The sequence below is a fragment of the Bos indicus x Bos taurus genome, chromosome 10, assembly GCF_003369695.1.
Source record: "Bos indicus x Bos taurus breed Angus x Brahman F1 hybrid chromosome 10, Bos_hybrid_MaternalHap_v2.0, whole genome shotgun sequence".
Lineage (NCBI taxonomy): Eukaryota > Metazoa > Chordata > Mammalia > Artiodactyla > Bovidae > Bos > Bos indicus x Bos taurus.
The window spans coordinates 627041-640121 of record NC_040085.1 but is presented as its reverse complement, the minus strand read 5'-3'; the positions used below and the strand labels follow the sequence as shown (position 1 = coordinate 640121).

At 36.3% G+C, this 13081-nt stretch overlaps 1 protein-coding gene across 4 annotated transcripts in view; it reads left to right on the top strand.

The window, feature by feature from the left end:
* COL4A3BP (collagen type IV alpha 3 binding protein) overlaps positions 1-13081 on the top strand; it is a 131506-nt gene that overhangs the window by 54024 nt on the left and 64401 nt on the right. For all 4 annotated transcript variants that reach the window (XM_027552902.1, XM_027552901.1, XM_027552899.1 and 1 more), the window contains 2 exons: positions 8954-9061; positions 9440-9578. In XM_027552902.1, coding sequence (XP_027408703.1) covers positions 8954-9061; positions 9440-9578 — 247 coding nt within the window. The remainder of the gene's footprint in view (positions 1-8953; positions 9062-9439; positions 9579-13081) is intronic.

Sequence of the window (13081 nt, the reverse complement as noted above, 5' to 3'; positions counted from 1 at the left end):
AAAGGAGTCTCAAAAAGTAGTGTTAATTATTTTGCCACTCTCATCTCTTTGTAGTTAGATAAAAAGAATGAAATTATGACCTTTTTACTTTATACCTATGAAACTTCCTTCTAAAAGCAAATATACGTTGGCCCCCTTTTCTTCAGCAAATCATAAAATAGTTAATGAGCAGTGCTGGTATTTTGTTACATCTGCTGCTAGCTACTTTTAAACTTATTTTCCTCTGTAAAAGTGTTTCTCAAGTAGAGATATAAAGGAATATCCTGACTTTGTGCAAAGGTGAAGAAGCAATGGTAGCTAATACTTACTAAACACTTATGATGTAATATAAATATTAGAAAGTATTGTTAAAGATTTCTTCACTATAAAGCACACTTTTTATATCCTTGTCTACTTCTTCAAGTTCCACTGTTTCAAAACAGGTATTTCCCTACAAAAAACAGGCTAGAACAAAAGACTTTATTATAGCTTTACTGAGTAAACACATTTTAAATAATAGATAATAAATGAATAGGGAGGCTGACAGTAGTTTAGTTTAATTGTACTTCTGCCTCTAACAGGGACTTACAAGCAGTGTGTGAACTTGATCCAAGGAGAAGTATGAGCCAAATAGGATTTAAAACAGAAAGTGGAGTATCAGATGTCTGTTTTTAAAGTACCACCCTGGCTACACTAGAAAAGATTTCAAGAGGAACTAGACTAAAAGTAGTTAGAAATCTGGAGGATTTATCCAAATGAGATACTAGGTGGCCACAGCTGGAAAACAGCAGTGGGAAATGGCAGTGGGAAAAGAGTGAAATGGACAGATTTAAAAGAAGTAGAAGCAGAATCTCTGGATGTTGAGGCAGTACAGTAATGATTAACATCATGGGCTCTTGAATTTGGAATTAAATCCTGGCTCCCTTACTTACCAGTTGTGCAACTCATCACATAAAATCACCTACAAAATGGGTTAATATTAGTACCCATTTTACTTAGGCTTTTAAAAGGATTAAATGAGATAATTCACTTAAAGCTCTAGCATCAGCCCTGGCACAAAGTATCCTAAGTATTAGCTTTTACTATTGGTATTGGTGTTATAATTTATCCAGCTTGGCTTTGTGGGATTTATATATAAAATATCCATGTAAAATTGCTCAACTCTTTCATCAGCCTTCCTCTCAAGGCAAAACAAGAAAGATCTCTCTTATTCTTTAGTACTTGTTTTCTAAAGCTAGAGTGGAAATATTGTTAAACAACTTGCCTTTATACAGCCTCGTTTGATTTATCTGTTATTTCTTATCTCCATTTTAATGTAATTAAGAAAAAACAGCTGGGCTTCTAGACTCCCTACAAGGGGAAGAATTTGAAAAACAGATAATGACTGAATTTCAGAGTGTCAAAATTAGTTTATTTGGAATCATCTTTTGTGACACAGATTGGATTCTTAAAAAGCTTTTGGTGGACTTCACTGGTGGCGCAGTGGGTTGGAATCGACCTGGCCAGTTGCAGGGGACACGGGTTTGATCCCTGGTCCAGGAAGACTCCACGTGCCACAAAGCAGCTAAGCCTGTGCACCATAACTACTGAGCCTTCCTGCTGCAACTCCTGAAGCCCATGTGCCCCAGAGCCTGTTTTCCACAACAAGAAACGCCCGTGCACTGCAATGAAGAGTGGCCCCTACGCTCTGTGACTTGAAAAGGCCTGTGCACAGCAACGAAGACCTAGTGCAACCAAAAATCAGTTAATTAATAAATGTTTTAAAATTCCCATTAAAGAAAGCTTTTGGTGCAGAGGATATACTTGGTAGCTTTCTGAAAAGTCTAATTTCCCCTACAGATTAAACAAGATATGTATTATTATAAGAGAGGAATGTCTGAAATCAAGGAGAGTGGGCACTGCTGTTGGTGTACTCTACTTCTGTAGTATCATATTGTATTTGGGCACTGTGGTAGTTCTTTGGATTGTGGTAGACAGTGTCTTAATTTTCTTTCACCCCTCTAGCCTTCTTTTAATACTTAAATAAGATGTGCAGTAAGGCTGTAGTTAACCCTTCCAGCCTTATCTCACTACAATACTACTTACTTAGATACTTCTATAAATGAAGGCCTATCTCATGCTTATTAGAAGAAAATGAAAAATGAATAACCGAGTTCCATAAATGACCTTCAAATGAGGTATTTTATTTGATAATTTTTTTTTTTTATTCTTTAATTGAAGGATAATTGCTTTACAGAATTGTGTTGTTTTCTGTCAAACCTCAACATGAAGGAGCACCATGGGTATACATATGTCCCCTCCCTTTTGAACCTCCCTCCCATATCCCACCCCATCCCACCCCTCTAGATTGTTGCAGAGCCCCTCTTTGAGTTTCCTGAGACATACAGCAAATTCCTGTTGGCTATCTATTTTACATATGGTAATGTAAGTTTCCATATTACTCTCTCCATACATCTCATCCTCTCCCCATGTCCATAAGTCTGTTCTCTATGTCTCTTTCTCAATTGCTGCCTGAAAATAAATTCTTCAGTACCATTTTTCTAGATTCCGTATACTTGTCTTAGTATACAATATTATTTTTCTCTTTCTGGCTTACTTCATTCTGTATAATAGGCTCTAGGTTCATTCACCTCATTAGAACTGACTCAAATGTGTTCCTTTTTATGGTTGAGTAATATTCCATTGTATATACGTACCACAACTTCTTTATCCACTCATCGGTTGAGATAGTGGTTTTTCAGTTGTGGTTTGAGAAAAATATCTTGAGAGTAAACAAATATATTCTATTCATTTAGCCATATTGCTGCTGGGTTCTAGGCAGTCAGAAATGGATGAAATCTTCTTTAATACAATTTTTCAAAATATATTTTAAATTTTCTTTGATATATGAGATAATGCAATTTTCTGGAAATCATTGTAAGTTCAACCCTTCCTCATCTGATACATTGTTAGTGTCATTTTCTGAATAAATTGTGTTATGTTTTATCTTTCCAGCTGGTTCAACCCCTTTGTTGAACATTTGGGCCTCCACTGGATATATGCATTTTTAGCCTAAGTTTTGGTGTTTTCAGCTTGATATAGAGAATTGTAGTTCTAGACTAGCCATATCGTTTTAAAGATAAGAAAAATAAGCCCAAGAAAGTAATGACTGACTGGTCTGCCTGTCTAGTGGTGACAGTGACACTCAAGCCTGTGTCCTCCCTGTTCCTGTGTTCTTTGCACTTCAGAGGCTAGTGCTTCTGAAGGGGGAACCATACATATTTGAAAGGCTAAACAGATTTTTAATATAAGTGAAATTGTACCAAATTTTATTACAGCAAATATTAATAATTTGTTTACTTAGAATCATAAGCAAAATTATTGCCATTGCAACTTATTATGATACTTAAGCCATAATCCTGTTGATTACATCGTTCTCTTGGCTATGGTGTCTTGCTTCTCATGTGGTTTGCTTTAAAATGATATTGAAAGTAGATGTGTGGATACTGGCAACACGGCAGGCGCATTTGGTTTTATTAAGAGTTTTAGAGTTTCAGTTTCTGGAAAATACTCCTTTGTTCTTATGTTAACATTTAGTCTTACTTCTCTTTTCTCTTTTCCCATAATTAAAATGGAAAGGGACAATGTCAGGGGTAGACCTGTGCACAGGTCTACCACTAAACAGAGAATTCTTGACACCATGAGGAAGTTCATTTCTTTCTCAGTTTCTTTGGTTGCTTCTTCCTGGAGAATATTATTAGGACAAGGAATAAGCTCTTCAGAAGGCAAGTGCTATGAAAAAATAAATCAGCTTTTTTCTTGTATCTTATACCACTGTTTTCAGAGTGTAGATGGGCTGATGAAAAATGAGACTGTGCAAAATGAGAATAGATGTTTATCTCCTGTGTGAATGAGCCAAACTAATGTGACATGTGGCATGTGGTGTGGCGTGTGGGATATCTTAGTTCCCCAACCAGTGATTGAACCTGGGCTCCCTGCATATCTTAACCAGTGGACCACCAGGGAAGTCCCTAGAGTTCTCTTTTCAAATTAGTTCTTAGGCATTTCTGGTCCTTCTTAAAACTTGTAACTTTGAACTATATGATTTAATTTATTGTGATCTTCAGTGTTCTCAAAAAATCAAGATACAGAAGGTAAAAGTAAGGGATTTAGTATGAAGGTTACTGTCGTACTTTGACCAATAGTAACCTTTGTATCAACTTTCCAAGTATACTGCTTGGAAAGCACCAGAGTGCTACTGACCCCCTCTGGTGGTCAAAAGATTATGCTTTTTCCTCCCCCTAAAATGAGGAGGAGTATTATAATAAAGGTGTGGTCTCATTACTGTAATATTTAAAAGAACCCCACCTTGTACTATATAGGACATGTTCAGTAAGTATGTCATTGAACCAAAATGGCATTTTATGTTTATATAAAACACATTGATGAATACTGCTTACAAAACAGCTATCCCATCATGGTTTTTTTTTGGTAAAGCAATTTGTGTGAGGGAATCTTAAAGCATATATATGTTAAAGGGGGGAAATATTCCTATAGTGACTGCATTTGAATTCCACATTATTAATTTTAGATGGAAATCAATGTTTTAAAAAATACTATTTTGGTAATTACAGGTTGTAAATAAGTTCCACTTTTTTTCCTGTGGAAAAGCGAGATTAAGAAAAAAAGCTATGTACCTTTAATGTATTATCCCTAAAATTGTACCAATGAAATTTTGAAAGCATGTCACAATTTTTAAGAACATTTAACAGTGTATATCCATTGTGACCATAAAGAAATTTCTTCCCATTTTCCTCACCCCACCTTCAAAACACAGATGATAAATTCAGGGTGAGTATTGTTGCCTTTAAGGTGAACATCTTAGAAAGCCCAAATAGATGTCAACAACATTGCAACTTTTCAGAATAGTTTTATATCTTTTAGAATAATTTTTAGCCCCTGTGACAAAATGTTTTTAAAATATTGATATCCCTGGGGGACGTCCCTGGTGATCCAGTGACTAAGACATCGTGCTCCCAGTGCAGGGGGCCCAGCGTCGATCCATCCCTGGTCAGGGAGCTAGATGTCACATGCAGCGAAGAGTTTGCCTGCCGCAACCAAAAAAGAAAAAGATCCTCCATGCCACAAATAAAACTCAGCGTAGCCAACTAAATAAATAAATAATAAAAATTTTAATTATTAAAAATAAAAGAAAAATATTGATATCTTTGATAGAGTTTTGAGAGAAATCCAGTACCAAATGAAGCCATGTCATGTGAATAGGAAAGGCAGTCAAGCTTAATTCTACAGTTTGTAGCTAGTCCTTTAAAGTAGTAAGACCATTTTAAAGTTTATATTCTGCAACTCCCCAAAATGATTTTAGATAGCTCCATTTTGTGGCTGTATCATAAAATCACTCTCAATGTTATAATAGTACCTAGGAATCTTTGATGCATTGTTGCCAGAATGATAGGCATTTCCAGAATGACTGGTTTTTAAACAGGGGTGATTCATTTGTATGTACATGTATATGTTTGTTAAGCACTTAGATTATTTTTAAAGTTGTCCCAGTGCAGTTACTGACATAGAATGACAAATGAACCCCCATTATTTAAACTGAATAGAATGAAATTGATATTCATGAGTATACTATATTTTTTCCCTTAGAATGATATATATAATTTATAATACAATTTATTTAAGTGAAACTTTGTTAGAAATAGAAACACGGTTATTCTAAATGCTCAGACTCAACATTCATTTACTATCCGTTACTTAAAATGTACCGCAACATTATTGCTGTATTAGAGTCTTTTGTTCTGTCATGCCTTTGTTGTAAGGAGATATTACTGTTTTGAAATAGTGGAACCTGAAGAAACAGACAAGAATATAAGAAGTATCTTTTAGAGTCAAAAAATGTTTAGTAAAGCTTTGTAGTGTTTGTATTTTGTTTCAAGATCTTAAAGTTTTGACTTACTCTGTTTAGGACTCATTGATATAAAGCATGTAAATGGAGAGGGTAGATTCATTTGGATTTGAATTTCAAATTGTTTGGTTCTAAATATTTTAAAATAAATATCTAAAATTGTTTTAAAATAAAATTTTGATTGAAAATTATGAGTTTTATATTTAAATGGACAGTTCAAATTAATTACTGGTTAGAAATGAATGACATACAAATATCTGAGATAAGTGACTTCTGAAGTGCTTTATATTTTTAGTCCATTACATTTAATAGTCCATTAAATCTATTTAGTCCAATAGATTTTTCTTATTTTTAATTCCAGTCTTCTATATTTAAATCTATGAAAAACTTTACCAAAACAGTACAACAGTTAAAATGTAGAAACACTGTGCTCAGAAAGTTAGTATTCCTTTCAGATGGGAAACAGAAACTAGAGCCACGAGAAACCTAGGTCAGTGCCTTTGTTCCAGGACATTATTTGATAAAAGAAAAAGTCTTATTTTTTTAATGAATTATATGATTTCTGTAATTAGAATTCTCTTTTATTGGGATTCTGTTATACTGAAACAAGCTTACCTTTTTTTCTTTAGCTATTTTATTGAGGTATAATTTATAAAATGTATCAACTTAACTGGACACTTTGAGTTTTGACAACTGTAATGTATTCTCACCAAAATTTATCTTTAGAGTTAGTGTCCCCACTGTCCCCTGGCCTGCTTTTCTCATGAACTATAACTTTGTCTTTTTTTAATAATCAGTTTTCTTGAGGTAGCATATATACAATGCATATATTTAATCCTTTCATTAATAGTTTCCCTGGCATCAAAATGCTTACTTTGTAATTTCTACCTCATTAGTAAAATATTGCTTTGCTTTGAGATAGGGAGTGGTATAGGGTGATACAAGTCTTGGAGAAGAGCTTTGATTCCATCTAGTCATAACTTTTACGGAGTGCAGGAGGAGAAGAGGGTGACAGAGGATGAGATGGTTGAGTGGCATCATCAACTCAATGGACATGAATTTAAGCAAACTCTGGGAGATAGCGAAGGACAGGGTAGCCTGGTGTGCTGCAGTCCATGGGGTCGCAAAGAGTCGGACACGACTGAGTAGCTGAACAACATAAGTGTGTAATTTCTTGGTAAATTAACAGTTAAGAACATATTGCAGTACCTTTTATAGCTAGAATGTTTTATGAACAATCATTATTACAGTATGACAATTTTATTTTGAATCTTTAACAACCAGTATGTACCTGAAGCTTGGACTTTGGGAAGCATATGCTAGATAGGATGCTAAAAATGATTAGGTATTATTTTACTTCTTAAGTTTATGACTAGGATTAACATTATGCACAGTACTTCTAAAATCTATAGAAAGTAATCAGATACCCTAAATACTTGAACAGGTTTTAGGTATTTGAAACTTATTTTTTCCAAATGTTCAATTCCTTTGTCTATATTTTTGAAAAGTGAAAATTAGTAGCTCAGCTGTGTCCAACTCTCTGCGATCCCATGGACTGTGTGTAGCCCACCAGGCTCCTCGGTCCAGGGAATTCTCCATGTGAAAGAGTACTGGAGTGTGTTGCTGTTTCCTTCTCCAGGGGATCTTCCTGACCCAGGGATTGAACCCAGGTCTCCTGCATTGCAGGCAGATTCTTTATCATTTGAGCCACAAGGGAAGTACTGCATTTTCCTAGGGAGGATGAGATACAAAATTGATACTCCTAAGCAGGGGTCCCCAACCTTTTTGGCACCAGGGGCCTGTTTGATTGAAGGTAATTTTTCCACAGATGGGATCAGGGGATGCTTTCAGGATGATTCAACTGCAGCAGTGGGGTGCAGCTGTAAATACAGATGAGGTTTCACCCACTTAACCGCCTCACCTCCTGCTCTGCAGCCTAGTTCCTAACAGGCCACGATACTGGTACCAGTCTGTGGCGCCATGGGTTGGGGACCCCTAAAGAGTAGCAGTTCTTCAAAATTAGATCACAGTGCTGAGTCTAAATAAAGCCTTCTATCGCGTGATGACAAAATAGGTTGGGAAAATTGGGGATTTTCTTTGTGTCATGAACTGTTAAGGTCACTCCAAAAATGGAAAAAATTGCAACTGTCTTACAGAAGGTCGAAGTCCAGTAGTCCAGGAGTAGTAATGAAATGTAACTATTAAAATTGGGTAGTAGATGCCATAATCATAATAGGTTAAGAATGTTGAGAATACAGAGTCAAACTACCTGAAATAATAGGAAAGGCTTCATTGAGACAGAGGTATTTGAGCTATGTGAGGATAAGTAATTTGTTAAAGTAATTTGATAAAGAAACAGTACTCAAAGTTTCCTTTTTCTTTTGGTCCTTGTTCCACCAAAATTTTTTACCATGGTAAAATATGAATGACGATCTATCATTTTAGCTTTTTAACTGTACAGTTCTGTGACATTAAATTTATCCACATTGTTATTCAACCATCATCACATCTATCTCCAGAACTTCATCTTATCCAGCTCTGTACCTAGTAGACTCTAACACCTCATTCTCCTATCTTCCTAGCTCCCTGATAACCACGACTCCGCTTTCTGTCTCCATGAATTTACCTACTATAGGTAGCTCTCCTGTTATAAACGGTTAGCCCACTAGCCCAGCGTGCAGTTGGTATTCAGTAAATTTCTAAATTAATGGCAGTTAGCAATTGAGACACATTGCTTATGCCAGTGGATTACCTGTATTTCTTGAGTGAACTCTTATTTCTAATTATTGTTCCAATAACCTTATTTTTTAATTTTTTACCATAACCCTTATTAGTTTATATGGAAACTTTTGTTTTCGCAAGTATTTTTTCCAGTTTTATAATTGATCATGTAACATTGTATTAGTTTAAAGTTTACAGCATAAAGATTTGATATTTGTATATAATGTGAAATGCTTATTACAATAAGTTTACTTAATGTTCCTCACCTGACATGGTTAAAAAGTTTTTTCTTGTGATGATTAAGTATTTTTTATTTAATTTTTTCATGTAGTTTACTTTCCTTTTTAGACTGAATCTGGATATGGATCTGAATCCAGCTTGCGTCGACATGGCTCCATGGTATCATTGGTATCCGGAGCAAGTGGCTATTCTGCAACATCCACCTCCTCATTCAAGGTTTGTAATTATGAATGCTTTAAGTTAAGGCAGCATAAATTGAGTTTAGTACTGAATGTTGTGAGCAGAACTTATTTAATAGTTTTTTGAAAAAAAATTTTTCATAATTTTTCATCACAATGTTAATTTGAAAATATTAAATAGTAGCAAGTTGTCAGGCTTATTTCTCTCATTTCCTTCAGGCTTATCACTGTCAAACAATTAATTAGTTTCAAGTCTTTCCTTGGAAATACTACATTGAACTTGACAACTCTTCTTACCCCAAGCCCTCAGTAGTAAGATATAGACCTTAAATTAAAAGATGATGAAATCCCATGGGACTAAGTAAATTTTAATTTTGTTAACTTGGATTCCATCCTCCCATTTTCTCTGTTGCAGAAGGGCCACAGTTTACGTGAGAAACTGGCTGAAATGGAAACCTTTAGAGATATACTGTGTAGACAAGTTGATACCCTACAGAAGTTCTTTGATGCCTGTGCTGATGCTGTCTCCAAGGATGAATTTCAAAGGGATAAAGGTTAATTAGGCTATTACCACTATTTTTACTTGGAGAATGAATGGATTTAAAGCCTCTTGATCTTAAAGGGTAATGTCTTTTAAGTGATGAAGGTAATTATAGTCACTTTTGCTGCACATCACTAATGTCACAGATTTCAGTGTCCACGTAACTTGTGTACTTTAATAGCACCTTAATTAATCTGATCACCCATACCAGATATTATTGAAGATTTTAAAATGATTTTTGAACTCTTTATTTTATTAAAAAATGTAATATCATCTTGATAATATGGAGCATTTCACATGATTATGTCTAATAAATTGCACCCTATGACAAGTCATAAGAGACAAGCATATGTTTATGTTAAATCCTCCACATTGGGAATCAGTCTTTTTTCCCTCCCTCTTCCTCTTCTTCCTCTCCCTCTTTCCTCTCTTTCTCTTCCTCTACCTTCCTTTCCTCTGCCCTTTTTCTCATAGAGGAAGAAGTCTGGATAATGGAATAGAATAATCATGGAATGACATGTACATATATAAGTAATTTCTAGGGAGATTTTTTCCTTTAAGAGGTAAAAGAGAGAGAGAGATGATATTTAGTTAACCTGTAATATGAATTCTAAAGATACTTTTCATTTGTTAACTGCTGAATGTTACTGGTGTAGTATCTGTTCTTCAGTTTTTCTGTTAATCTGCTATATAGGCAAAAATGAACTACTCATAACAGTTTTACTAAATAGTGCTAAGTTCGTTCTCAGTATGACTAGGTTCCCTGACATGGTTTTGTTTTTTGGTATTATTAAATGTGTTATGTGGGTTTATATTCTTTCTGTTAACTTGCCTGCAAGATGGCGAGTAGAAGAACATGAGCCCATCCCTTCTTACATATTCTTTTCCTATTCTCTGTTCTTTTTTCCCTTTCTCTACCTTCTTTTGGATTGAATATTTTTTATAATTCTATTTTTTATCTCCTTTGTTGACTTTTTGTTAAATTTGTTATTACAGTGGCTATTTCAGGGTTTATAGTATACACATTTAAGTTATTACAGTCTACCTTCAAGTAATATACCACTTCTTTTATTGTGTAAAAACCTAGAATAATGTATTTCCATCTCTCCCCACTACTAAGGCAGAGCAGCTCAGCATTCTCTAGCCAGTTCTCTATGTATTGTCCCAGGTCTGTGTTGTAGGGACAGACACTTGCCTGCTCCACATAGGCTTTGGGTCCTTTTCCCAGGAATCCTTTCAGATGGTTCTTTCTATGACCTCTGTAGTTCCTCAACTTATATGTGCTATCAGTACTCTACACAAGACTCTCAGTGGGACCTTCTGCCCCTATCCAGAGTTCTGTCTCTGTACAGTACAGCTCTCTTCTCCCAAGTACTCAGCCTTCTGAACTCTAGTGACCTTTGTCTATCTGGATTTTCAGCTCCATTTTCTCACCTCAGAGAGTACCAGCTCCTCCGGAGTTCCTCCTTACTCCGCAGCTTGGAAACCCTCACCGCAGTAGACTGGACCAGTCACAGGGCTCACATCATTTGTTCCCCAGCCCTTAGGGATCACTGTCCTTTGTTGCCTCATAGCCAGTGTCTTGAAAACCATTGCTTCATATATTTTGTCTGATTTTTTAGTTTCATGCGAGAGGGTAAATTCTCTCCTTGTTGTTCCATCTTTGTCTGAAGCAGAAGCCCATATTCCTCTTAAAATACTTAATTTTATCTACAGTAGACTTGAAATTCTTTATATTTGATACACTTCAAGTTTTTGGCTCTTTAATATTTAATGTTTATCTCTCTAAAAAATAAAGACGGTTGAACTTTTATTTCTCATTAATTAAAAAAAAGTATACTTATTTTTCTGTCAAAGTAGACCTTACATATCAGCTTTCATTTGTTTGCAGATAGCAAGCAAACTGTCCTTTAAACTAAAACAAGGTAGATACAGAGTAGAATTCTTCTTAATTTTTAAATGGTCCATGTCTCCATGTCAATAATACATAGCATTTTAAGGAGGAAAGTGATGGTGGAAGGAGCAGAAATTGGCATGCATTCACAACCAAGTTGTGTAGAAGATTTGAAAAATATCTTTAGACACTATTTGTGTTTGACTATATAGCAACAGTGATGTGTGTGTGCTCTGTCACGTCTGATTCTTAGTGATTCCATGGACTGTGGCTGCCAGGCTCCTCTGTCCATGGGATTTCCTAGGCAAGACTGTTGGAGTGGGTTGCCATTTCCTTCTCCAGGGGATCTTCCTGACCCAGGGATCAACTCCACACCTCTTGCATCTCCTGCATTGCCGGTGAATTCTGTACCACTAGCGCCACCTGGAAAGTGCAACAGTGACAGACTAACATATTGGTTTGTTAAGGCTGCCGTCACCAAAGTACTCCGTCACCTGTGCCTTAAACAGCAGAAATTTATTTCTCCACAGACTGGAAGCTAAAAATGTGAGATCATGGTTTTGGCAAGTTTGGTTCCTTCTGAAACCATGAGGGTCATGAGGGAAGGATCTGTTCTAGACTTCTTTCCTTGCCTTGTGGATGAGCATCTGCTCCACATGTCTTCACATTATCGTCCTTCGTAAGTGTCCATGTCCAGACTTCCTTCTCCTATAAGGACACTGGTCATCTTGACATATTGACTGGGCCCATTGTCATGACCTCATTTTAACTTGATTACCTCTGTGAAGACCATGTCTCCAAATACAGTCATAGTTTGGAATATAGGAAGGTTAGGATGTCAACATATGAATTTAGTTGTGGCACAATTCAGCCATAACAACTAATTTCCCTATAAATGGCTATTTTGCAAAATTTTATTTTTAAGAGTACGTGCTGGGTACAGCTGAAATAAGAACATGGAATAAGAACATTAAGGGCCATAGTTTCTTGCTTCAACTACACATCAGAATTGCCAACCTAAGGATCTCTGTAGGTGTAGTAATACTTTCACTAAATTACCAAGACATTGTGTGTCACTGAAATGATAATAGCAAGCTCTCATTTTAAGTGTTCAGTGTTTTTATTTAAAACATTTTATTATAATTGCTAGTAAGACTGAATGCCCGCTGCCCCCCCTTACCCCCCAACCCCCCCCTCCCCGGCCACACACACACACACACTATTCAGTAAGATTTAATTAACCATTTAGGTCCAGCTGGATGGTGCTGGAGAAAGCAATGGCAACCCACTCCAGTACTCTTGCCTGGAAAATCCCACGGGCGGAGGAGCCTGGTAGGCTGCAGTCCATGGGGTCGTGAAGAGTTGGAGACGTCTAAGCAACTTCACTTTCACTTTTCACTTTCATGCATTGGAGAAGGAAATGGCAACCCACTCTAGTGTTCTTGCCTGGAGAATCCCAGGGACAGGGGAGCCTGGTGGGCTGCTGTCTATGGGGTCACACAGAGTTGGACAGGACTGAAGCGACAGCAGCAGCAGATGGCGCTAATGGTAAAGAACCTGCCTGCCAATGCAGGAGAGGTGGGTTCCATCCCTGGGGTCAAGAAGATCCCTTGGAGGAGGAA